The sequence below is a fragment of the Phocoena phocoena genome, chromosome 14 (assembly GCF_963924675.1).
Source record: "Phocoena phocoena chromosome 14, mPhoPho1.1, whole genome shotgun sequence".
Classification (NCBI taxonomy): domain Eukaryota; kingdom Metazoa; phylum Chordata; class Mammalia; order Artiodactyla; family Phocoenidae; genus Phocoena; species Phocoena phocoena.
Window position 1 is genome coordinate 60,766,823 of NC_089232.1, and position 27,356 is coordinate 60,794,178.

General features: G+C 46.7%; 1 protein-coding gene across 1 annotated transcript in view; it reads right to left on the minus strand.

Annotated features, from left to right (window-relative positions):
• The window catches only part of VIT (vitrin), a 119,148-nt gene that overhangs the window by 17,429 nt on the left and 74,363 nt on the right, over positions 1–27,356 (minus strand). Inside the window, exons 7-10 of the mRNA XM_065891027.1 lie at positions 25,548–25,739; positions 14,546–14,590; positions 12,985–13,047; positions 8,292–8,439 (exon numbers count right to left, since the gene is read on the minus strand). Of these exons, the coding sequence (XP_065747099.1) occupies positions 8,292–8,439; positions 12,985–13,047; positions 14,546–14,590; positions 25,548–25,739 (448 nt within the window). The remainder of the gene's footprint in view (positions 1–8,291; positions 8,440–12,984; positions 13,048–14,545; positions 14,591–25,547; positions 25,740–27,356) is intronic.

Consider the following 27,356-nt stretch of genomic DNA (forward strand, 5'->3'; position numbering starts at 1 on the left):
TTTGATATTTCCAAAACTGAAGTCAATTATCTTCCATATCTGCTCCATCAAACCACCCACATCCCCTTCTGTAGTCCCTCTTCTGACTCATCAAGTCGTCCCAGCAATATGCATTCCTGTCACACCAACCTCTTAAATATTTCTTGTGTCTCTCTCATCCTTTCCATCCTCAAGTTTGGACTATGATCTTCTCTTTCCTGAACTATGGCTATAGCTTCCTACCTGGTCTTCCTGCACCACAGTGGCCTCTGCAGAGGATGTTTTATCCAACAGGTGCTAAGTGCCTATCAGAGGTGGATTAACTTGGATCCTAATGACACTTCTTCCAAGGGGCCTAATTTTTTTTTTTTTTTTTTTTTTTCAGTACGCGGGCCTCTCACTGTTGTGGCCTCTCCCGTTGTGGAGCACAGGCTCCAGACGCACAGGCTCAGCAGCCACGGCTCATGGGCCCAGCCGCTCTGCGGCATGTGGGATCTTCCCGGACTGGGGCAGGAACCCACGTCCCCTGCATCGCAGGCGGACTCTCAACCACTGCGCCACCAGGGAAGCCCAAGGGGCCTAATTTTGTATTTGTAATTTTATGTTCTTTTTCTTAAAAGAGTCCCCAAGCTACATAAGCTTCAGAGTCCCCAGAGTCTGGATCTACCCTTGGTAACCAAGGAATATGAACTTTTCAGGGACTGGGAAAAAAAAAAATGAGTTAAAACAACAAAAGTATTATTAGCTATAAAATAGAAAACTGATATTGACAATAACAACTACGTAATCGTCTACCAAACAATGTTATATATACCCCATTAACTGGAAAATTTTTAACTCTACTTACATTTGAAAATGATTTTGAGGCTAGATTTTCTCACTTTGAAAGATTTCCTGAGTGTGTCTGACGATTGTGAAGAAATCATAGCTGATCGTAAATTAAGCGTTGCTCATAGACAAATAATTTCAAAAGCAAAAATATAAAATTTTCTTTCAGAAGTGTTTACAGAAGGAGTCTTTAAATGTGGAAGCCAGTCACCTAGTCACATCCATAGTGTTCCCCTGCTCATGAGGCTGTCTGAATGTCGATCACTTTGTAGAGTGATCGATCACCTCTTTCCCATACTACGTGTACTGTCAAGTCTTGTTATCTGCAGTAGTTATGTTTTATAAAGTTACTGCAAACATCAAATTAGCAAGTTCTGAGCCACTGCTCCTAGGGAAAATATGGGCTTACGTTCCTGTGGGCCTCTGATCACATTTTCATCAATAGATCGATATATAAACTTGTTTTATGTATGTTTCTGTTTCAAGGTACCCAATTTAATATATAAGTTTCTTATAAATAATTATATGCAAATTTTCCGTATAATGAAATACTGAGAAGGGTTTAACATTTTCTTGGCCCTGGGTAGTGCTACTGTAAATTTTTTGGCCTTCAGTCTCACAGTGCTATCCACTGTGCTTAAAAAAAAAAACGGTCATCATTTCATGAATTCCTAACTTCCGCCACTTTTCCGTCTTTTCCATAGCTTCATCACGCACTATAGATATTAGGTACTTTAGCACTTTCTGGAGCAGATCAAATCTGTTGATCACACACAGATCAACAAACTTCCTCTTTCTTTTGCTGAATATACCAAATCATCAATTCATTATTATTGAACTCATGACCAACAGCACAACAAGTTGCCTGAAGGAGTTTTATCTAACGCTCGCAGTTTCTCCATAAGCACATCACAGATCGCGCTTCAACACTACACTTGGGGCCATTAAAAACAGTGAAATCACCAATGAGTAGCAGAAAAATGAGGTGCTAAATAGACTGTGAAAAGGACACTTGTTTATAGTAACGAGCTGAAACTAGAAGGCAGAGCATCGCCTTGTTGAACCTCAGCTGGGAATGTATATTTCATACCCTTTCTGTGCATGTCCACACAACAACTGTGAAAGTGCCATAAGTATTGATTTTGGAGATACAAGTACATTTTAGGGAGTAGGTGAATTTGTAGATATGGGATCTGTAAATCATGAAGATTGACTGTAACCTACTCGTGAACAGGTGCTATGTCCCAGTGTTTCCTATCCCTGGTGCTTAGCATACAGGGGGTAATAGAGAATTATGGAAAGAAAGGAAGGAAGGAAGGGAGGGAAGGAGGAAGCTCAGATGTCCTCTCCTCTCTTAGATCATCCTGGGTAGAACTGAACACTCCCCTCTGAGCTCCACACTCCACTCTCTTCCCCTATTACATCATAGCGGTAGATGAATCTATCTTCAGAAGCAGACAGATGAGCCATTCATATACCCAATGAATAGATGCTTTTCATTTTATTTAATGTTATTTCTCTTAAAAATATCGCCTCCCTTACTAGCTGGTGAAGTCCCAAAGAACAGAATCTCTATCACAGTTATTTATTTTTAGTGAATTGAAAGGTTGGATCAGAGGACCTCTGAAACTCTTTCCAGTTGCTAAAATTACGATTAGGAGTAAAGCCGCAGAGCTCGTCCGCCAAGGGACTTACAGGCAAATGTAATCAAACCACTTAGATGAATTTTACATTAGTATCCCCTGCAAATGGCATAGTGCTTAGACCGTGGTAAACACTCAATAAATCTTTGTTAAAATGTAATGTAATTAAATTATAGGAATGAATGGTAAGTCTTTAACCTGCAGACTGTGGCAGCTCTCAGTACCAGAGCACACGGGTGTATGTGTTCTTTTTTAGGATATATGGGCTGGTGGCCTTTTATTTAAAAGGCACCAGGCTAGGGGTAGGGATTTTTTTTAATAAAAGGAGAACGCTTTTATTTTAAAAAAAATCCCTACCCCTAGCCTGGTGCCTTTTCAGAGATGAAGATTATTTTAAAAGTTCAAAGAGACGTGCTACTATATTTTAATGTAAGCAACGTTTTAATTTGTAATTTTATTAGAAGATCTCATTAAAGGAAAACACATTCTTTCCCTCAGTGATATCAAAGATTTCCTTTGAAACTAAGAGAAGAAAATAAAGATTTACAGCTCAAGGAGAAAATATCAAATTGTTCTATGTTTGGAAAAAGAGCTAAGACTGATGAAGAGAAATGATAGGGAGCCAGCATTTGACTGTGCATAGAAAGGGATATTTTGTGCAATAGGAAAGGACTATCCTGCAAGTGTGTGAGAAGAAAGGATGCCTGTTAGAGATGGGCACAGGTGATTCCTAGGAAGGCTGGGGCCTGGGGGCAGGGAACTGGACAGAACATCAGTGTCTGCAGGCCTCCCTGATGACAAGTCTCACCTGAGCCACCCTGTTAAACTACACAGGTTACCAGGTCTCCCAGCAGAAACTCAATTCAGTAGGTCTGGGCTGGGGATAGGGATTCTTTAAAATAAGGGATCCAGATGAATCCCATCCTTGGGACAGCTTGGGAAGCCCTGGATTTTCGAGGACTTCTGAGGCTCTTTCAGTCCTAAGGTTCCCATTTGGTTAAAGTCCCAGAGTCTATTGGTTTACCCCATAATGCTTTGAGTCACATAGAGTGAGCCTCTCAAATGAATTTTTATGCCAGTAGAGACACATTAACTAACCATATTCCCTATAACAAGAACCTTTTGAAACTGTTTCCTACAACAAGGCATCATCACCTTAAGTTTACAATAAAATGACTATCCTTAGCCTTTTAATTAATGCTAAAGTGTGATGATTTATGGACTTAGTCATTGAGACGAACCATGCCTGTGAAGGATGTTCTAGGGTGACCCTGGTTGCCTAAGGACATGCTGCTGGCTGCAGGTCAGGTGGCAGACTTGTCCCTTGAGGGTATTACCCAATCGGAGTGAAAATGATTCTGCCCCTCCCTACAAAGGACTGAGCACTGGGCCCAGGCCGACCTGCTGAGGGAATTAGCACAACTAACCCCTTTTGAAAGGACACTGGCCTTTCTCACATTTCCTAGGATCAGAGACGTGCTTTTAAGGACTCAGCTGTTTAAGCTGGGACACTGGGCAATCCAGGACCATCTCCCCATCTCAGGGTCCTTGACTTTAACCACATCCACAAAGCCCCTCCTGCTCTGGGAGGTAACACATCCGGGGGTTCCAGACGTGGGCAGCTTTGTGGCCATTATTCTGCCCATCACACCAGACCCGACACCTCGTTTCTTCTCCCTACTCTACTTGCCCCACACTCAGTGGCTCAGCTGATCCATGGGAGCCCTTGGGCATCCTTCTCGCTTTGGGGGGCAGGAAGGGAGGCTCAGCTGAGGGTGCTCCGTCAGGGCTGAGTTGGGTGGGCTGTGAAGTGAAAAAGTAAGGCGATGCAGCCCACCTCAGAGCCGAAACACGGGGTGCCTGTCAGAGAACCGGATTTCACTTTGAAATGAAGAGAAACCAATAGTTGGCTTTATTCTACAGCTGTTTTCCGATGTTGGTATCCTGGGGTTGATTACAAAGTTCAAAAGAACCTGTACAATTCTGTTCCATTTATACTGAAATCAGGGATAAAAACAAAATCCTATGGAAGGTCCAGCGGGCGTTTAGCCCCTGTGGATCCAGGTGGCAGCTAAAATGTGAGCGGCTTCTCTTATTCTGTTTGCTAGACTTCACCTACCAGCGACTTGCTCTGGCCATGCTTTCATCTGGCCTCTTAATGTTCCTGTTGGTCGTAAGCGCAATCACGAGCATGTTGGCTGTTTAACTGTAAATTAGAACATGTGTGCAAGATGGGGGCTTGAGCCTTGGCTTTGTCTTCAGCCGTGTCTCTGTCCTCAGTCTGGTGGAAAGCCTCCATTATCAGGAGCTTTCTTGGCAGAGGAGCAAAATCTTGAAGTCAATTTGGTTTGACATTTTAGGGATTAACCCAGGATTTAACATCCCTCCTCTCCCCAGTGGTCATGCATTTAGCTGTGTGTTCTTAGGGAAGTCACTCAACCTCCCTGCGTCTGTGTCATACGCTGCGTCTCTTACTGGAGGTGCGTGATGACTATGGAAGGAACGCTGTGGTTGCTGAAAGGTTAATGCGGGCCTGGGCTCCGAGCCTCTGCAGGTGCGGGTGGGGGGATGTGGGAGAGGGAGCATGCTGGCACCACGGGGGCTGAGGGGCTCCCCCTGGTCTGGACCAGAATTAGGAGCCCAGCCAGGGCAAGGGGGAAGTTACAGAGGAGCAGAAACCACGAGCCTGGCAGGGGATGACGCTGTCCACTGAGGAGAGAACGGACTGGACAAGCAGAGAGACGAGGAGATGCAGGGAGAGGACGAGGGAGGGAATGACCAAGACTTGCCAGTCCTGTGACATCACTCTCCCTTCACCTGCCTGCCTGGGTTGGTTTTCTGTTTCCCACATCCAAAATTTCTTTGTGTAGGATGCTTACTGATCAGGATACAGAACGAGCATTTTGTACATCAGGTCATTTTTATCCTTCTCGTATTTTTTATTTCTTATTTGCCTTCTGTTTCCTGTTAATAGTATGAGTCTTCTAAATTCCAAATTTAAAAGTCTAAGTTCTGCCTCAGCTCTAAGGAAAACCAAGGGAAGGAATCTTCTCGGGGGAGTCTCCCATGTGGACCCACGGCAGCGGTGACAGAGGGGAGAGGCCTGAGAGCAGGAGAAATTCTGAGCTCGGGAGTCCTCCAACCTTGGCCAGCTCCTTTCCAACCCCAGTCTCACCTTGAGTGCTAGTTCTTGCCAAGGTGGTCATTTCTTGTAGAGCCTTGTCTCCTCATTGTAACACGAGGAGGTGGAACCAGGAGCTTTCTAAGGCCCCATTGCTCTGTGATTCTGAGAGAGCAGGGCTGACTCCCTGTGGTTGTGAGCTGGGCACTAGAATCCAGTGAGAACCCAAAGTACCAGTAGAGGAATCAGTTCCCAGCCAGCCAAGCACTGGAAAGCCCTTTTCCAGAAACACTGGCCCCATGTCTGCCTCGACCTCTGCCCCCATACCCTTTCCTACCCCACCCCCTGCCCTCTCTCGCACTAAGACCATTTGCTGAAGAAAGGCCGGATGGGAGCCACCCAGGTGGCTGAAATGAAAGCAATTTCAGCTGAGTGTGTGGATTTCCCCTTCAGCCTCATCACACCTTGCTAATGCCTCTCTCCAGCTGATTTCGTTCCCCACATTCCCCTGACGGATGTGTAACCTCTGTGCAGCCATCATTTCATGCTGATCATTTACCCACCTAATCAGAACCTGAGGCTGGAAGGGAGAGGATGCTCACCCAGCATGTTCACCCAACAGTCATTGATTGGATGTCTTCTGCGTACAGAGCCAGTCACTGAATTACAGAACAACAGGGCTGGCAGAGCCCTAATAAATCATCTGGTCCGACCAGCCTGTACTGTAGAGATGGCAGCTCTTACATGGAGAGGTTAGGTGACTTGCTTAGGGTCACACAGCGGAGCTGAGGCTAGAATTCAAGACGTCCTGTCACCAGTTCATTGTGCTTTCCACTCCACCCCGTGGCCGAAGGAGGGTGAAGATGATTGATCGGTTTGTATGAGCATAAAGTAAAGGAAAACAGACACATTTCCCTTAAGGGCTTTAAATGAATAAGGACCCTAAGATGGAAAAAAAGATGAATAGGGAAGGCATTTTTAGAAAGTGACATTGGAAAGCATGGAGGTAAACTCTTCCCTGTAAATGGTGATGACATTAGGGACGCGTGAGAGAAAATGTCTTTTTGAGGGGAAGGGGTCTTTATTGAATTTTTTCCTTCCCTGCTACATTTGTTCTTTAATCCATGTTCCCATCGGCACACAACACAATGCTCCTGCCGTTTTTCTTTTCCTTGACATATTTACCACCTTATTTTCATATTTGCCTATAAACCTTGGTATACACAGCTTTTAAAGCAGCTATTTTGAATGCAAGATGACATACCAAGCTTTGAACCCCCCAATAAAACTGACCGGGAACATCTGGCACTAAAACGCTTACATTTCCTCCCCAGAGAAGGCTGCTATTCATCTGCTAACTTTAAAAAGTAACACAGGAATGAAAATAGGTTGATGTCTGGAAAACGAGAAAACAATGACCCAAACCACGTATTTTCCTATTTCACGTTAAAATCCTCCAGCACATCCGACACTGAGAATTAACATGTGTAGCAATTGGTTATTTTCATATATTGGGCTCTGACTCTATATAAGTGCCACTTAGCTATCTTCCTTCACAGAAATAGAAGATAGTGCTAAATACGTCATTGGAATTTAATTCTAAAAATACAAACATTATAGGTTCTTATGAAAATAAAGCATTTTATTTCTTTGGACATCTCAAAACTAAATGTTCTAGTGTCTGTGACATAACCACCTCGGTTAAAACGCTGTTCTGGGATGTCCCCGGGAAACATTTGCAGGGACCAGAGACGGCCCCAGATGTTGTCAGGTGTGTGTTTTTTACTTTTCAGACTGTGGCTTCTGAGCAAAAGGTACCAAGGCCTAGGTTAGTGTCCAAGGCCGAGGCTAAGCTGCAGATCTGGGAGAAGGACGGGCGGGTTGTGCCCGAGATCCTTTGTGGAAAGTGAGACAGTTATCCTGCCCTTAATGGCTCTTGATCAAAAGCCCACCTGTTATTTGAGATTTGTGCTTGTTTACGCTTTTGATTGCCTATTTTCAGTTGATATCTGTATATCTGCTTTAGCGAGAAATCTACTACATCTGAAATAAGATTGACTTATTATCCCCAATGAGAGAAAAGTTGAGATTGGATGATAGTATGCGCCCTCAATTTCTACCCTATGTAGAATAGTAAAGTGAACTGGGGACAGTCACCTGGGCGAGTGCTGGGGGCCATCCCTTCCCCCCCACCCCAGTCCTCCCCATTGCCGGGTGAGCTTTCCCAGTACCAGTGTAGAGGCCTAACTAAGGTTGTCCAGAGAAAGGAGAAAGTTGAACCTAGAGCACCATGTTTTCTGGGCATCCCACCTATAGGTGGAGCACAGGAGCCCCTCAAACAAATACTCTAATAGGGTTGAAAGGGGGCCAACCTTGATGAGGAAACTGACCGTGAGAGAGGTGAAGGCCTAGCCCAAGGCCACGCAGCTTGATATTGGCTGAGCAAAAACTTGAACTCAGCTCTCTTAATTCCCAAACATATTCTCTCTACCAGTCAGGAGTGCAAATGCCATTTACTTTCAAGTGTGGATTAACTTGTCCCTCCTTCTGGAAGCCTCAGATTTCTTCAGCGGCATCTGGATTGCTTCGGTTTCTTTCATTTACATTTGTATCAGGGAAGAGGATGAGTCTGCTGTGCTCTAGGATGTGTCGGTATTTTTTTCTGGCACAAAATTAAGCATGGGACATCCCTTGATTTCTGAATTCAGAGCAGCACTTACCCATACTGAACAACACCCATCAGTGGACCAGCAGGGCCAATGTCAAGAGCTTGGGCAACGTCGGCCAGGAACTGCTTCTGGATTCGGAATCGACGTTTGCCAATGCTTGCGCTCCCATCAATTAAAAATGACAAGTCAACTTTGCAGCCTAAGGAATGGAAAGGGACTCTGTTATTCTGCTTCTCTCTCATTGCATTCAATGCTCACTCCCCGCTTTCTCCACCAGAGCCCCCTGAGATGCCAACGAAAAGAAAGTTAAAAAAATAAGTAGCAAGATGCAAGGTATACTTATTTATTTATATCCATAACTGATTTTCACCGGGCACCAAGGTCCTGGACACTGGGCTGGTACTTATTTCCATGACTGTTGTAGAAGCCTCTGTATCAGCCACAGTTACAGACTTCAGAAGCAGGGACCTCCCAGTCAAGTCTAAGAAGGCCCTCAGAATGGTCTCCTAGTTCAGACCATATAAGTGCAGACCCCCAGATGCAGGCATTCACCCAGACTGAGTCCCTGGAGCTTATGGTCTTTTACTCTCATCCTAACTTTTTAGAATTGTGTGTTGGCTCTCTATAAAGGTGGGAAGAATCTGCAGGGCCAGTGCTGAGGGGAGGGCAGGAAGTGTAGATTGAGAAATGGATACTTATGCTTCACTTCCCTGGGTGGGGCAACCATAGAAATTATCCACCTGTATCGACAGATACCTGTTCTTATTTGTAGCTACCTTAGATTTTTGCCCCTTCTTTTAGTTGTAATAAATACTAGGACCGCTCTGGTTAGGATCTTGGGACCTCTGCAAGTAGATGAAGGTTAGGATGAAGGCAGGGAGATGGTGGGGCTGCAAGCTGGTTCAAACTTTCAAACGCTGAAAGGAATTGATGGAAAGCCACGTAAGCAAGTAGAGGTTGGTGTCTTTTTTATTTATTTATTTTTGGCTGCGTTGGGTCTTCGGTTGCTGCACGTGGGCTTTCTCTAGTTGCGGCGAGCGGGGGCTGCTCTTCATTGCAGTGCACGGGCCTCTCATTGCGGTGGCTTCTCTTGTCGCAGAGCATGGGCTCTAGGCGCGCGGGCTTCAGTAGTTGTGGCTCGCGGGCTCTAGAGCGCAGGCTCAGTAGCTGTGGCGCAAGGGCTTAGTTGCTCCGCAGCATGTGGGATCTTCCCTGACCAGGGCTTGAACCCGTGTCCCCTGCATTGGCAGGCGGATTCTTAACCACTGCGCCACCAGGGAAGTCCAAGTTGGTGTCTTCTTTGCTCTCGACTGAAATTATATCATCTCAGGATGATAAAACTGATTATTCAATGCTGATCAGAAGTTTCTTATTGGGAGCTATATAGTCCCTTGATTAACAAAAACTGAGGAATGAGTTCTTTTAACAACTGCAATTTGGGAGACAAAAATATTTCAAAGCAGAGTTCCGTGGGTGAAAAAGAGAGACAGTAAAATTAGAAGTTTCTGGACTGGAGTGTCCAGGAGGACACGGGGGCCAGCTCTGCCCTGTGTGGGAAGGATGCAGCTGTCCAGACCAGCCTGGATCTCTAAGCTGCCACACAATCGCCCATGAGGCTGCTCTCGACTTCTGTTCTCTGCATTGTGTTGCTTCCATGGGACGGGGGTCCTCCCATTCCCCAAAAGGAGAAGCTCCGTGGCAGGGAGGGATATATATTTTTAACGAAAGCAAGAAATGAACATGAGTTGATACAGTTTTAAGCAGAATTGATGGGAAATATTTAGTAAAGAGTGATACTACAGAGTGGGCAGGTTAAGGGGAAAAGTTCTGAGAACTTGCTTTATTCTGTTGCTGTGGTACATGGCAATCAAAACCAGAGGAGAAGTAGGTGATGACAGGGGCCTCTCTAGGCCTGGCTGACTCGCTCCATCTGGAATCAGTGCCTCGGCTCACTCGGGACCTCGCAAGCTTTTAGACCCTGTGGGCCTGGATGGTCAGGGCCTGCCGTCTCTTCCTGTTCAGCTGGCTTTCCCTGTCCTTTGCTGACCCCAAACTGTCTATGCTCAAGCATGCTCCTCGAGATGAAGATTGGAAGAAGCAAATAAAATCAAGGAGCGGAGTTTAGAGATGCCACTAAAGCCTGGGCTAAAGCAAAAGAGAAGCAGAACTGCTCTATGGCTTGGCAGGTTCCCCACACAGGGCCAACCCTCTCTTTCCTATGTCTGGGCTTGCGATGTGAATTGCCGCCAGCAGGTGGCAGTGGTGCTCTTTAGGGCTTGCCGCCCACTGGCACCTATGCTGGAAATGCGGACGGACTCTCAGGCTCCACCCTGACCTATAAAATCAGATCTCAGTTTAGCAAGATCCCCAGGTGATTCCTATGCACATTAAAGTTTGAGAAGCACCCCTGGAGAGAGGTTTTCCTTCAGATGTCAGCAGATTATAGTTCAATATGCCTTTTTAAATGAAAACCTTTTTTTAAAAAAAATAACAATTACAGTAAGGGCCACAGGGGATTTTCTTTTTAAATGAAGAAGCGTACATGTTTTGTAGCAACTATGTTAGTTCTTCCTAGACCATTTTTTCTCCTTATTTTTAAAAAATTATTTTTGGCTGCGTTGGGTTTTCGTTGCTGCGCGTGGGCTTTCTCTTGTTGCGGCAAGCAGGGGCTACTCTTTGTTGTGGTGCGTGGGCTTCTCATTGCGGTGGCTTCCCTTGTTGCGCAGCACGGGCTCTAGGCACATGGGCTTCGGTAGTTGTGGCACACGGGCTTGGTAGTTGTAGCGCACTGGCTTAGTTGTTCCACGGCCTGTGGGATCTTCCCAGACCAGGGCTCGAACCCGTGTCCCCTGCACTGGCAGGTGGATTCTTAACCATCGTGCCAGCAGGGAAGTCCCTCTCCTTATTTCTTACATCTTGAACTGTGTTTTAAGGAGGTTTCAAGGAGGTGAGGTGTTTCTCTGTTTCCTCTGTTCTCTTCACTCATTAACCTGCTGGCTGTTATTGGGATCACCTTTGCTCCTCCTTCCCAAGAATGTTTTAATGACAATGGCTCCCGCTCAGGGCATGTGCTCACTGAGACCCTGGTGGCTTTCTCATACAGACATAAAAACATGCTGATGTGAAGATGACAACAGCAGTATGAAAGGACAGTACTGGGTTATGAAATGTCCAGCATGAGGAATTTATCACGGTCACCGAGGTTGCAGCAGGAGGAAGAAAAGGTAAGACAGAGTGTCTACAGTAACCAATCTACCAATTTTCTTAATTGCTTTGGTTTTCTTCGACATGATACAAGTTTATAGATTAATGCTTTTTGTTGGCCAGTATATTAGGCCAGTGTTTCTTAACCCTGGATAAGTATCAGAGTTGCTTATGCAGCTTCAATAAATAAAGATGCCTGGGAATCACTCCAGGTGGTGTTCCTCAAGTGTTAGCATGCAAAGGAATTGCTTGATTCAGTAGACCCGGCCGGGGTGGGGGGGTGGGAGTCTGAGATTTTGCATTTCTAACAAGCTCCCAGGTGATGCCAGTGCTGTCGGTGCTCAGACCACACTTTGAGTAGCAAGATCTAGGGAGGGACTGATTCAGTAGGTATGAGGCAGGAATTGGTATCTTTCATTTTTAAAAATGTCTTCAGGTGGGACTTCCCTGGTGGTCCAGTGGTTAAGACTTTGCTTTCCAATGCAGGGGTTGATCCCTGGTCGGGGAGCTAGGATCCCACATGGCTTGCGGCCAAAAAACCAAAACATAAAACCGTAACAGTATTGCAACAAATTCAATAGAGACTTTAAAAATGGTCCACGCCAAAAAAAAAAAAACGTTAAAAAAAAATGTCTTCAGGTGATTCTCACCCAGAGGTGAGTTGAGACTCACAGCCCATTGGTGGCTGACTTGTTGCAACTTTCTGGGAGAATTTGCAGGTGCTCTCCTTGGCTTGCAACACACAGCTCCCTCCTGGTTTTCCTCTTTTTCTCTGGTCCCTTCTTTCTGGTATCCTCAGGTGGCTTCTCTTCCACTGAGTTAGTCTTAAAGGTCTTCAGGTTTAAGTCGTCTGTTTCTTCTTACTCTATCCTGTCTCCCTAGGTCACATTTTCTGTTCTGACAGCTTTGGCTTTGAACTATGGCTCATCATTTTCCAACTCTAAATTTCTGGCTGGGCTGTCCTCTCAGAATGTCAGATCTGGGTAGTTAACTCTCTGCTAGACCAAACGTCTTACAGAAGATGATAGATGTAAACACTCTCCTGCCCCAATGTGCTCGGTCCCCAGTGGTCCTCATGGCAGCACCATTTGCCCTAGTTGTCCAAATCATCTTTAACGGCTCCCTCTCTTGCACTTCTACCTCTAACCCTCTAGATTCTTCCTTCTCTATCTCTTGAATTTGCCCGTTTCTCTCCATTTATGCTTCCCTCTCTGAGCTCTGTGTACCATCATCACCGCTGGACCACTGTCCTCACTGGCAAGCGAGTCTCCTCCTTTCATCCTCCTTGTCTCCCCACCCCACCCCACTCTGTTGCCATAGCGATGTTTTAAACATCTGATCCTCTCCCCCTCTTGCACATAGATCGTGTAAATCCTTCAAAAGTTTCCCTTTCCCCTTAGAACAAAGTGACAGAGGAGAGGAGATAAATAGATCCAGGGTAGGAGAGAGGCGGGTTAGGGTGGGAGTGAGTGGGGAGAGGGGAGAGAGAGCAGATCAGATGTCAAAGCCACTATGGGTTTCTAGTTGTCAATTAACTTACTTGGATCTCCCTGGGATACTGGCTCCAAAGACTGTGTGCTTAATTCTGTTTTTGGAACAAATCCTGGAAAGAGCAGTAAAACTTTTGGTGACTTACAAGAACAGGAAGCATCTGGCCTCACCCCAGGGATGGGGACAAAATGGATATTCACACTCAGCTCAGGGGGCTTGGCTTACTAAGTGTGCTCTTCTCCATAACACCCCCATCTTAAGAGAGAAGAATGAATGCTTACCGACAGCCTACTAGAGACACAGTACTCCCCTGGGTGCTTACAGGCATTTGAAGTCAGGAGACTTGAGATTGGTCCCCTACTGCCCGTTAGGAGACAGCCATAGTCTCCTTATCTGAAAGCATTAAGCACTTCGCCAGTGTAAATTATCCCTCTGTAAAATTCTGAAAATCTTGAGGTCAGGGCGCGTGTCTCACTCATCACGTGAACCTTTCCTGTGGTCCTCAATCAACATTCAGTGACTGAGTTGATGAACAAAGATGAGTGAGACCGAGGACAGTCTAATGGGGGTTGGGTGTAGACTGGAGGGGAAGAGATGAGATACAAGCAACTCAAATGAGAGGGTGTATAATGCTTCCCTTCCCCTCCAGCAGTCTGAGACCAGAGTACAGATGCAAAAGGGTTTAGGGCTTTGAGAGGGGGTGTATGTGAGTTGAATTTCAGCCTCAGGGGTCTTCTTTAGAGCTGTTTACCTGGGAGCCAAGTTCACAAATATATAAGGAAATAAAGACAATAAATACGAGTCTTTTTAGGCTTGGTAAGGCCAATGAGTTTCTTGGGCAGAGTGAAACTTGCAGCACCAACCAGAAGTGAGTCTCCCCGTTTCTGGGATGCTGGGTTGCGCCCACTGAGAGTCTCCCCCAGTGGAGGAAGGTGCTAAGGGCTCTGCTCGCTCCTGGCTGGGGTGAGCTTTCTCCTGGCTTGTTAGTTTTTCCAGTTTGCAAAGCACATGAGTTCATCTTCCCATTAAAGGTCAGGGTGCTCATCCCACTTCCTCACATCATTTAAAAAATTCACGAATGGCATTTCTCATCCAGGAGCTCTGGGAGGGGAAGAAATACATGTCCAGAGGCCGGAGTCCTTTCCTCCATCTCCCCCCAACCCCAACCCACCAGCAAAATCTGCCCTTGAACCGAGAGTCAGAAGGCTGCATTTGCTGTTGGAGTTTCAAACACTTAACGCAGTAAACAGGGAACAACATTCATTCACGTGAAGGGAAAACCCGAATCCCACTTGCAAAGAAGGAAGAAGAAACAGAAGGAAGTCAAAGTGTGCTCCCAGACGGAGTGAGGGTTTAACCCATTTTGGGGGCCTGGAACTCACTCCCTTCTGCTTTTTTGTCTTCACATTCCCTTCCCTCTTAGTGATCCAGTCTTGTCCCTTACCCAGGCCTCCCTGTAGGAGCTTCAGTGGGCCCTTCTCATGGTCAGCAGACCCTAATGTCGGAGGTGACACTGTTGGAAAGCCTCCTCTAGCTGAGCTTAGTCTCTGTGCCACCTGCTGTACGAATCTTGATCTAGTCACGGCCAGGAGGAGGGGCTGCATAATTACCTGCATCTAGAAGCACCGATCCAGGTTTCCACAATTCAGGTTCCCCTGCTTTTCAAAATTAAAAAGAAACAAACTCATTACTTAGATGAAACCGGCAGAAGCTCTCAAGTGAACTGCCAGGATGGTAATGTTTTCTAACTGTGGCAGAAAGTTCAGTAAAGAAGCAGGAGACCAGACTTTGGGATGAAGCAACCTGAAATCTGTGGGATTTTCTCATTTAAAGCTCTTAAAGCCAAAGACGAAAACATCTTTACTCTTTTCTTCCTTTCCCTATGCACCAAGAATCACGGAATAATAGGAATCCTGGAATTCAAGGGGACCTAAAAGCTCATTCAATTTGAACCAACCTCCTAACCTGCTTCAATAACATCTCTACCTAAGCGAGTGGCTGGCTGGTGCTTGGATCCCTCCAGAGACAGGGAACTCATTACATTCGCAACTAAAGTAGTGCATTTCTTCTTGGACTATTGAGACTTTGAGAAGACTTTTCATTGTATCAATATGAAATCTTTATCCATCCATCCGTCCATCCATCCACCCATCTACCTGTCACACTCAATAAGCACCCAGAATATGCCCAGCATCATTCTGGGTACGTTTGCCTTACCCATCTGTTTGTGTTTCTTTCCTTGGAACCACACAGAACAAATCTGGCCCCTTCAGGGAGCAGGCAGTACACTCATTTCCTGAGGCTCTGCTTCTCATGGTGTGCCTCAAGCAGAATAGAGCAAAGTGGCACCTGGCATCCTATCTGTTTAATGCCCTTCACCACGAACCTGTGCTGAGGAAGTGGCAGCGGTGGTCGGGAAGGGGAGATTCTTACCCAATCCCCCTGATCTCTTTTAGAGAATTATGGCTGGGAGGGGCTCAGAGGCAGCACAAACATATTAGGAAGCCTCGTAAGGACACCCTAATGGCTGTTTCTCTCCCTCTCCCATTCCCTCCCCTCTCTCCTTGCCTTTAGCTCTCAAGGCTGAGAGCATAACAGACTGTTTCATTTCTTAAAGGCCATCAGCTTTCCAGCACACTGCAATTATTAACACACTCAAGTGAAGTGATATTTTCCTTTGCATGATTAAAAGATGCCAGGCTATTTTGAAAGATAGTCTGTGTTCTTGCAGGTTCTGGGTTAATGGTGAGAACTGAGTTTAATCTGGCTCAGCCGTTAACCAGGTGTAGGACCTTGCGCAAGTCACATGCCCTCGATGAACCTCAGTTCCTTTTTGAGTAACATTAGCAGTTTGGGTGGGATGATCTCCAAACTCAAAATATTTATGACGTGTATGTTTAAACATTCAGCTTCTTTAACCTCATCACTCTATCGCCACCTACTGGTAAAAATATGCGCGTTGCCCTTTTCCTTAAAAAAAGGTGCTGGTGACGTCTCAGTTTCTGCCCTAGGCTTTCAGCACCCTTGTATGTGAGGAAAGATTAGAATGCTGGAGGCTCTGTTACTTTGGCAGGAGATAAACAGTTCTCTGACATGAGGGATTTTCAAGCCTCTTACTCCTGTCCTGGAGGCCTGTCCTTCTGTCCATGACACTTCCATTTGTTTGGGACAAGTTTGAACCAAATCGCTTTCATCCAAAAGCCAAAGGCTGAAAAAATATTTGAACAGCTCAGACTTGGTGTTTTGGGATTTGGTAGTAATGAGAAGTAGATTTGTGAGAACATCTGTGTTCTGCTGTTGAGGTCTGAGGGCGTGGTGTGGGGAAAACAAGTCAGAAGACCCGTCCTGAGTCTACCAAAACACTAGCTGGGGGTCTGGGGGGCTAGCCTACCTTCTCTGATCTCCAGTTTTCTCCTGCGTAAAGCCGAGCTCATAAGGACTTCTCCTGCCCTGCCTCACATGAAGGTAAATGTGTATAAAATCACTCTGAAAAGTGTAAAAGGTGCTCGTAAAAAAACAGCTAATTATTTCTGTGATAATCCTGGCTCGGTCATCTTCTAGATACAGTCAGTGTCTAAGAGAGGTATTGATTTTGAACATGCACTGACCAGGCTCCTTCTGAGCATTAAGTCACAATAACCCTGTGGGTCAGGTACAGCTATGATCCCACTTTACGGGTGAGGAAACCGAGGCACAGCGAGTGGCAGAGCAGAACGTTAAGCCCAGGCAGGCAGGCTCCACCTGCACGTAATCACTACCTGCTTATCACACGGGAGGCGTCATGGTCGCTTCAGCATCTCAGGGTACTGGGTGAGGCCATGGAAAAGCTAGGCCTGGAACTACACCTGTAACGCACACGAAGCGTGAGGGCCCAGAACATTCCTGTTTTAAGATCTGAGACGACCTTTGCACTGGTTACAGCTCCTTCTATTCCCTGCACATCTGGAAGTCACCAGCCCGGGACCCAAGCGGGAGCCCCCTAAGGGAGGCCCTTAGGGCTCTCAAATTTTATGGGGCAGAAGCACAGGTGACCCTTTAGCCCCCCGGCTTCTCCCCGGTGACTCCCAGTGCAGTTTTTAGGAGGAGGTGGTCGTCTGAGAGACAGCAGCCTCTGGAGCCAGGGGACTCTGCACACCTCCCTTCCGGGGCCTGGCTTCATGCCCCGAGGGCTGCACATTTCCCTTGGAGAACTTTCTCTGGCTGCGGTGAGATGGGGGCACTCGGAGAGCAGCTGCAGCTGTGCCAAAGGAGCCTCGTGCCTGCGGCCCGACACACAAGGGCTGTCAGAGAAGGCCGAGGACAGTCAGAGGTCCTGGGCATGGGCTGTCACGCCGGCAATGCGTCAGCAGTCCCGGGTTTACAGGTGGGTTCCCTCCAAAGCTCCGTGTGGAATATTTGTTCGGCAGCCTCTTCTCACGGAAACAACATCAACTCCACCGTTAGGTTTCCAGGCCAGTGAATCTTAGCTGATCAAACAGAGCTCATGGTACCGTGAAGCCAGGCAGCAACAGGACGGTTCCAAGGAAAAGTCCCCGAGTTTAGCTTCAGTCACTCCAGTCCCGTCTCAGAGGGTCCCGGAAGGAGGGGCGGGGGTCTGCCTATGGGGGCTGGAGGAGGCCCCAGAATTCTAGAATCTGAAAATATCTGAGTCATCTTTGTAGTTCTAACGGCACAGTGTCTGACATATAGTACGCTCAGTAAATTTTTTTTAAATTAAAGAACAGTTCCCCTGCAGTGGAAGTGATGGCTTAAATTGGGGACGTGTCAAGTTACACCTGTGGGCAGAAAGCATAGTGGGAGGAGGAAGCAGGAATCGCTCGGGGTCATAAGTTCAGTGTCCCGTGGAGGAGAGGATGAAATATTGAGGCCGACGACAACATCATTAGGTCCATACATAGCTGCCTGGGTCTGTTAATGGTTTGCCCTAAACACAGATGGGATATTTAATGGGGCTCATGAAATTCTGTCCCATGTGATGTAATTTTATCAGTGACTGGAAGGGAGATAGGTGGCATGTTAATCAATTTGGTGGATGACAGAGAAGTTGGAAGATGGTTAGTATATTCAATGACAGAATTAAGATTCAGGAAGACTACAGGATTGGGGTGACCTGCTTCTGTAGAAATACCTGAGAAAAGACCCTGGGAACTTGAGTGATTGCCAGTTCAGTAGGAGATGAGCTGATGATGAGACAGAACCTCCCCCCCACAAGGAACTTGGGATGTTTTCATGGAACCAGAGTGTTTAGGGCGAGAGGCAATTCCCTGGGCACAGCCCTTGAGGCGTCGTGTCCTGCTCTGTGTGCTCTGTTCCCACTCACTGACAGACTGTGGTTTAGCTCGAGGGTGTGATGCTGAGTCACGTAAGGACCTGTTGGAGGGATGAGAGAAATTTATCCCAGAAAAGATGAGACATAACGGAGGACATGGAGGCTACTTTCATATATTTGAAAGCCTCGCAAATTTATGCCCTTAAAAATATTGAAGACCCCCAAAGAGCCTCTGTTTGTGTTGGCTACATCTACTGATTTTTCTCATATTAGAAATTAAAGGGCTTCCCTGGTGGCACAGTGGTTAAGAATCCGCCTGCCAATGCAGGGGACACGGGTTTGAGCCCTAGTCCGGGAAGATCCCGCATGCTGCAGAGCAACTAAGCCCGTGTGCCACAACTACTGAGCCTGAGCTCCTGAGCCTGTAAGCCACAACTACTGAAGCCCGTGTGCCACAACTACTGAAGCCTGCATGCCTAGAGCCTGTGCTCCACAACAATAGAAGCCACTGCAATGAGAAGCCCTCTCACTGCAACAAAGAGTAGCCCCCACTCGCTGCAACTAGAGAAAGCCCGCGCACAGCAACGGAAGACCCAACGCAGCCAATTAAATAAATAAATTATTTAATTAAATCTTAAAAAAAATTAAAACTGTGCATCCTCTCATCTGAAACAGTATTAACTATCCATCTATTTTACTATTTATTCACTTAAAAACAACAATAGACCTATCCTAACATTTTTTATGAAAAATGCTTTCTGAAACAAAAGCATTCAGTGAGAAGAGTGGCACATTTCTTCAGTGTCTGACGTAATAGAAGGCAGCTAGAATCTGATGTCAGCTCCTGCAGTCAATCTGTGGTGAAATCTCGTTTTTGTTGAAGGGTATGAAGAAAATCTGGCCTCACACAGTTCTGTATGCAGAGAAGTGAGGGCCTCACAGAAGGCCTGAAAGCAGGTCCCCGGACCACACTTTGAGAAGTAGTAGTTTAGAAAAATTAGGAGCCGCAGGCTTAAGTTCTAGGTAGCATGTCTAACAATGGGACTGGGAAGTTATCCTACACAGGGCAAAAGTCTCTGTCACGCCATAAGGGATGCATTTGTTTGGTGGGAAATTAGATCAGAGGCCCTTTATACAATTCTTTCCAATTCTACGATCTGCTGATCTTCTAGCTGAGGAATTGGGTGACTTGTCTGAAATGCATGATTATGTGGGAAGTGAGAGCCTGTCGAAGAGTAGCTAAGACCCCGCCTGCGAGTTCTCCCCCGCCTGCGGAAGCAAGTGTGGGGCTTCGCCCCTGTCCAGGCCTGTGTGGCGTGGGGGAGGAGGGGCCCCAAGGCAGGGGCACGCGGGGGTCCGCGGGAGGGTCTGAGGTGCTCAAAGCAAAGCTGCAGGGGTGACGGTGGAGGGGGAGGAGCCACAGAAAGGGGCAGGATTTGAGGGTGAGAAGAGCTGGGAGCATCTGTGCGGTCAATGAGGTAGAGCGTTCGTTAATTACTGGAGTGTGAAGAGAACGGAGGAGAAAGGGAGGCTCAGAGCTACAGACCCAGGGGGAAGGTTATGAAGGGTTATAAAAAGGGAGTGGGACCAGGGCTTCCCTGGTGGCGCAGTGGTTGAGAGTCCGCCTGCCGATGCAGGGGACACGGGTTCGTGCCCCGGTCCGGGAAGATCGCACAGGCCGCGGAGCGGCTGGGCCCGTGAGCCATGGCCGCTGAGCCTGCACGTCCGGAGCCTGTGCTCCGCAACGGGAGAGGCCACAACAGTGAGAGGCCCGCGTACCGCAAAAAAAAAAAAAAAAAAGGGAATGGGATCAAACGCTCAAAACAGCTTTGGGTTGCTGGGCAGGAAAGAACACGAGCTGGAGGTCAAAGAAGCGCCTTGTTGCCATCATCCCCCAAGCCGAGTCTGATTGGCGGCGTGTGTCTGCGTCTTGCTCTATGTCCCAGAGGTGGGTCCTGGGATGGCACGGGGAGGGGGGGGGGTGCCTCTCCAGCCGACCCAAACCCCTGACAGCCCTTGGGTGTCTGGACTGGCAGAGATGTACTCTCACCACACTGAGAACGAACAGAGCAAACAGATGCTTGTTAGAGTTAAAACAACTTGGCATGACCTGGAGGTGAGTGGCAGAGGCCAGCAGGTGCGGGGAGAAGGTGTTTGTTAAGTGCCGCAGAGCAGGGCCGGCAAGCAGTGGGCAGCCTCGCCAGGTTTCTGGAAAGCAGCTCCGGAGAATCCTGCCCTTGGATCCCCGGGGGGATTACACAGGGTCAGTTGATTCACATGCAACCAGCAGTCTGCTTTCTCTTATTTTGCCCCCTGATGAAAGCACCTTGGAAGTCAGCCGAGCTTTCTGTGCTTAGCTCTACTTTTGGGGGTTTCAGAGGACGCACAGATCCTGGCCAAGGGCACTAGAGGAAGCAGTGCCCCGGGCTTGGCTGCCTGAACTGTCCCACGGGCCTGTTAGGGTCTAAAATGGCCTTGGAGTCCTTGGCCTGCCCAGCGATCTGATCCTTAAGCCCTTTGTCCTGAACAGCACCATGTACGTTGCCAGCGGTGCAATTGTGAAGCCATCGAAGCTCTTAGCCCTGTCCAGGGGACCCGGTGGAGCCGCTCCTCCCATCTGGAATCAAAACAAAACAGAACCCACAGTCTCTAGGACTCTTTGAACTTGTGGAGGACAGACAGGTATCCCCCAGCAAGAGAAAGGCCTGGACTCTTCTTGTGCCTAGTGCCCCAAGGCTACAAAGGAAATTGTCTCTCAAGTCTGCCAACTCATGGCCCAGGCCCCAAGCAGAGTTTGTGGCAAGCATCTAACTGGGTGAGATTTTTCTTTCTCATCTCTGCAGGCCTCAACAGCATCTCAGAGAAGAGAACTTATTTCTTCTCTCTGCATTCCCAGTTCTTCGGCCAAACCTTGAAGAGATGCACACAGAAGTGAAGAAAGGGGAGCCAGGGAGTGTCGTAATTCATAGGAGAATTCCTGGAGAGAGAACGTATTTCTGTTCCCCATATCGCAGAACTACTCAGGCAAAATTGGCTCTGCCCTTTCCTGGGAAATGATAAAAATTTCTCTCTTTCTTTGACCCTTGTTCCTCAAGTATAAACCCGAGAGAGTATCCCTTTTCAGGTTTGTAAGAGCCTAGTTACTGAATCCTTAGGAATTTCTATCACAACCTCCACAAAATTGCCTCTGGGGAACGGCGATTGTGAAAGCTTTGCTTATTTAACGGCTTCCTTACTTTCCTTACAAGTTGGGCCCTTGAGCAGTATCTTTTGTTGGCATATCTGGTTTAATGCTTTCTGTCCAAATCTGAGTCAAATGACAAGGATTTGGAAAGACAAACCCCATGTAAACAAGCTTAACTTTCGTCAGTAGCTAGAAAGGTGAGTTCAGATTCTTGCCTGGATTAGTTCAGGGGGTATTTTGGCTGTTAGTGTAGGTGGTGGTGGACCAGAAATCTGTAATAACATTGGACTGGTCAGAGCATGAATTTTAATCTAACTGTTCTCATTCTTTCCTTGATCCGTCCTAGCAAGACATTACCAAGGTCAGAACCAAGGTAAAGTTTGTCCTTGGGTGGTCTGAACCTGCCCAGGAGGAGGCATTGAAATGAAAAAAAAAAAAAGGATTTAACTCAAAACACTAACTGAAAATTCCAGGTAACAGTAACCCTTGTACTTCACAACTGTCAAAGTAAGCATCTTTTACTAAAGTGCTATATTTCTTTATACTTCATTATTCTTACAGTAATTCAGCTGTGCCACTCCTGAGGGGGTTAAAGTAATCCTTCAATAGAAATGTCACTTAACATTTAGCAATTTGCTTAAACTGCATTAACATGGCATTGATGCAAATAGCATTAGCTTTCAGTCATTTTTAAGGGTACACAATGGGTTATCCTTAATTACTCTGTGGGAGAATCAAATACACTTCAGCATTCATTATTCACTGGGCAATTTTTCTGCAGCAAGGCTTGAAAAGGGAGAACGGAGATGGGAGATTCTGTAAAGAGAGATGCAAAGTCCATTTTCGGGGAAAGGGGACCACATAAAAAGCAGCTGAGGGAAAGAACCGAGTTTCATGGAAGGGAAGAGATAAGAGGTCATGGGAAAATATCAGTTTTTCTTAGAATCAAATCTATCTGCCATAACTTTCATTCCCTGTGTCTTCATTCCAGTTATTTGGACACAAACTCAAAATAGCTCTGTTTTCTAATTCTAAAGCGAACACAGGCTGACTGTCAAAATATACACTATGGGTAGTAAGGAATCATCTGCAATCCCTCTATACAGCAGTGGCTGGTTTACAATTTTGGGATATAGTGTTCTATCCCTTTTTCTATGCACATGTTCTCATGTGCAAAAACATAATTATAAAACATGAGATTGGTACCCATCCTGTTTCGTAGCCTGTTTCTTTGACTTAACAACCCGTCACAGACCAATCTTCTGTCAGGAAGTGCACATATTTTAATAGCTGTATAGTAATTTCTTTAACTGTTCTGACAATGGACGATTAAACCATCTCCATCTATTTTTCTATCATGCACAACATCTGTGTCCAGGCTACTTTTGACTTTGGCTGATAATTACCTTAGGATATATTCCTGTAAGTGCAAATGCTGGTTTTGAATGAACAGATGGATCAGGTTTTGCTTGCACGCCCTATCTACAATCACTTCTAGAATCTTTTTTTTTTTTGCGGTACGCTGGCCTCTCACTGTTGTGGCCTCTCCCTTTGCGAAGCACAGGCTCCGGACGCGCAGGCTCAGCGGCCACGGCCCAGCCGCTCCGCGGCACGTGGGATCCTCCCGGACCGGGGCACGAACCCGCGTCCCTTGCATCAGCAGGCGGACTCCCAACCACTGCGCCATCAGGGAAGCCCTAGAATCTTTTGACTATAGTCACGTATATGAAAGGAAAAAACCACTTCATAAATGCATCAACAGCAACTTGCTTGTCCATCAGCAGAAGAGTTGCTCTCATAATTAACAGAATATTTTCAGCTATTTGAAGAAATTATCTATATATTAAACATTATTTAATATGGTTGGGCTAAAATGTCACAGCGAATATCTGTAGGCAAGCACTAGGACAGGCATTCAAGAAAGTAGACTGGTGGTTGTCCAGGGCTGGGGGAGGGAAGGCTTAGGGGGACACAGTGAGTGACCATCAGTGGGGGTGGGGATTCTTTTTGGGGTGATGAAAATGTTCTAGAACTGACTGTGGTGACAGTCGCACAACCCTGTGAGTATACTGAAAACCATTGAACTGTGCACTTTAAAGGGGTGAATTGTATGGTAGGTGAAAAGTATCTCAATAAGGCTGTTATTTTCAAAGAAACATAGGCATTCAAACACCAGTCTTCACTCTTCTTCATTCCTACAGAAAATCCTTTGAGTAGGCCATACGCATTTTAAAAAGTCTTCTCTTCCTTCCTCCCTCCCCAGTTTGGCTCCTTTCTTAGCAATTAGGGCACAGGCTGCACAGAGCGCTTGCCCTGCATATTTGTCTAGCAGTCTGTGGGGCAGCATGGACGTGGGTGCTGGACCAGGATGAAGAGTGAACACTGATGGGCTGCGAGGCTGCTGCCCAAAGCTCCTGTCCCCAGGCCAGGAATAAGGAAGCTTTGCCAGGCTGGAGGCCACTGCTTCAGGTTGCTTGAGGTTTTCCATAAGCACAGGCCCAACTTGTAACAGGATTTCCAAGCTCCTGGTGTAGCCAAATAAATATGCCCCGGGCTTAATTATATGTGTTATGTAAAAACTGACATCCTCTAAGGAGACACCCACTCACTCAGCTACTCAAAAGTCTTTGAAAGAACCAAGATGGTGGGGGAGTGTCTGATATATTTCAGAAATTATTTGTATGGTATTTTTATTTGGGGACTTTATATTATAGCTTCTTCCATGAGTCATTCATCCAATGTAGTAATAATACTCCCTATTTCATAGAGTTTTGGGGAAGAGTAAATAAAATAATGCATACAGGGTGCCTGGCACAGGGAGAGAACGGACTGTGCGTTCTGTTACTGTTGCTTAGCGATCACAGCGGGAATTGGCTGTGTCTAAGACCCTCGAATCTTGTCACCCCACTGATGTCAAGGCAGGTCAGGCCCCTGATTCTGTGCCGCATCGTTAGTGCCTCGGGTGTTCGTTTATGGAAGGGATGTCTCCTGCAAGGGGATTCATGGAGAGCCGGCTGCTGGGGGTGAATCTCGGCTCTGCTGCTTCCCAGCTGTGTGGCTGGGGACCAATTGCCTCACTGACCTACTCCTTGGTTTCCTCCTCAGTACGATGAATTAGTCAAATTAGAAGTAATGTATCTACTTTCTAGGGCTGTTCTGAGGATTTAATAGGTTAATATTTGTCAGGTGCTTAGAAGAATGTCTAGCACATTGAAAGTGTTTGGATTTGTTGAATAGAAAGATGACTAGAGAGCTGGGCTCTGACATGGAAGGCGGGGAAGGTCGTGCTACAAGGCACTGACGTTAGGAAGCTGGAGGTGAGGCTGAAAGAACGAGTCCTGGGCACTTCGTCCTAGGAGGAAAAAGTGGCACCAGGTGGGAAATATTTGGAAAAAGTAGCTGAGACAACAGGGACACTCCCGCTGTGGAATTTCCCACCCTTTTGCCAGAAGACCTTTAGAGCTGGGATAGGTACGCTCATTGCCCAGGAAGCCTGGTGTAGAAGCCTGTGTAAAACGGGTGTTTGGATTATCAGATGGGCTCCTAAGGTCGTATCTGAAGTAATACTGAGATTAATTCCATAAACTGGACTTTGGTAAAACCTAAAACATAATTTAAGAAATGAATACAAGTGGGCAGACAAAAAGCAATCAGAAAAGGAATAAAAACGTGAGCTATCTGGCTTTTCCTAAAGGGATTCTTTTTGTTTTGTTTGCTTCTAATATTTGAAGACTTCCAGGAGTATTCAGTTTGTCCCTTAAAACAAAACAAAACCCAACAGTGTTTACATAGAAATCTATTATCCCTTCAACTGAACTTTTGGAGAAATGGGGATTTTGCAATGGGAAAGTTTCACATCATATCCTACCTTCCCAAGTACGATTAACAGCAGTCCTATTCTCAAATCTATATTAGGTCCCTTCTACATAGTTTGCGTAGCTTTTAGTTTGGTTCTGAATTATTACTGGGCTCAGGTTTACCCCTTGAATCCGGGAGGGCATGACACACACCCCTGGCCCAGGTCTCCAGCGCTCTCCCCTCGCCCAGCTTAAAAGGTGGGAGATGGGCTCATACACAGGCATTCAGACAGAGCTACTAACTCTAAAATCCTAGTCTTCCACTCTTCTAGCACATGGCAACACACAGTCTACCTACTGACCCAGCTCCTGGCTTCTCTGGCCCACAGGCTGTGGTCTGAGGCTGCTGGTGGTAGAGCCTGCAGATGGGGGCGGCTTTGGCAAGGTGGTATGGGTGCCTTCAACTGCAGTGGTCCCCAGTACTTGCATCAGGGGGACTGGCTGTGCAGTTGTCTCTGGAGCTGATGGGCTCTGATAGGCTTTTGTGGTCTCACCTGTAAGAAAGTGGAATTACACTGGGTCTTACAAAACAGACGGTAGGCTCTTCAGGACAGAAATAAATATTTCTTGAACACTAGCTATGAGTAAAGTCCTGTGCTAGCTGCTGTGGAGCAATGTACAATCTGGATGGAGGAATAAGCCAATAAACAAACCAAAGATGAAATAACAAAATACTTAAAAGACAGCTCGAAACAACATTAACATAGACAAGGCCAAACCTGATTAACTGTCAAATTAATTTTCCATACACCAGAAGCAATGGTTCATGAATGTATTATTTTGCTGTTTCAGTTAGTGTTGGCCTGGGGATAGGGCGTACTTTCAGGTCTTTCACCATTTTAGACAATGTGTCTTAGATGTTCTAGTTTACATTTGGTTCATGACTAGCCGACTAACTCCTCTGGACCCCAGTTTCCTCAGCTATAAAATGGGGTATCAGAACTAATTAGATGGTAAGGACCATCTAGATGATTCTTCTGAATTGTGCTCTTCATCCCTGTGTGATGATTTAGATTGTTTCCATAATTTTAAATGAGTCTGAATTTGTTAGGTTGAGGGCATGGGGACAAGGGGCCCACTGGGCCTTGTCGTTGTATTGAGAACTGTGGGTCTGCGCCAGAAGGAGACAAAACATGGTCCCCAAAGTGAACGGCGCCGCAGCCCTGGGAGGGAACAACAGCCACCAGTCACTTGTGTCTGCTGGACCCATGGCAGGTATGCCAACTTCTACACCTGTGCATCTCTATTAGTTTCCTGGGGATGCTAACAAATTACCATGTGCTCAGTGGCTTAAAACAACAGAAATTTATTCTCTCACAGTTCTGGAGGCTGAAAGTTGGAAATCAGTGTCACTGGATTGAGCTCCCTCCAGAGGCTCTAAGGTAGAATCTGCTCCCTGTCTCTTCCATTTCCTGGTGGCTGCTGGCATTCCTTGGCTTGTGGCCCCACCCCTGCAGCCTTCAAGGCGAGCATCTTCAATTCTCCCTCTGCTCCATCTCCATGTGGCCTTCTCCTCTGTGTGTGTGTCAAATCTCCCTCTGCCTCCCGTTTTTTTTTGGTATGTGGGCCTCTCACTGTTGTGGCCTCTCCCGTTGCGGAGCACAGGCTCAGCGGCCATGGCTCACGGGCCCAGCCACTCCGCGGCATGTGGGATCTTCCCGGACCGGGGCATGAACCCGTGTCCCCTGCATTGGTAGGCGGACTCTCAACCACTGCGCCACCAGGGAAGCCCTACCTCCCTCTTTTAAGGATACGTGTGATTGCATTTAGTCTCCTCCACAACCCTGCCCCCAGACAATCCTGGATAACCTCCCCATCTAAAGATCCTTAACTTAATCACACCAGCAAAGCCCCCCTGCCTTCCTCCCCACTCCCCTTTTTTGCCGTATAAGAAAACATTCACAGGTTCCAGGGATTAGGACATGGATATGTTTTCGGGGGTCGTTTTTCAGCCTATGACAGCATCCCAGCTCTAGCCTTAACTCTGCTTAGGCATGAAGCATCTTTGGTCACAGAACAGCAGGCCAAGGTGGGGGTAGCATCTGAGATAGAAGGAGCTGTACTCTTCATGGGAACCACCAAACCTCCTCTTTGACATTGTACAGCACGCT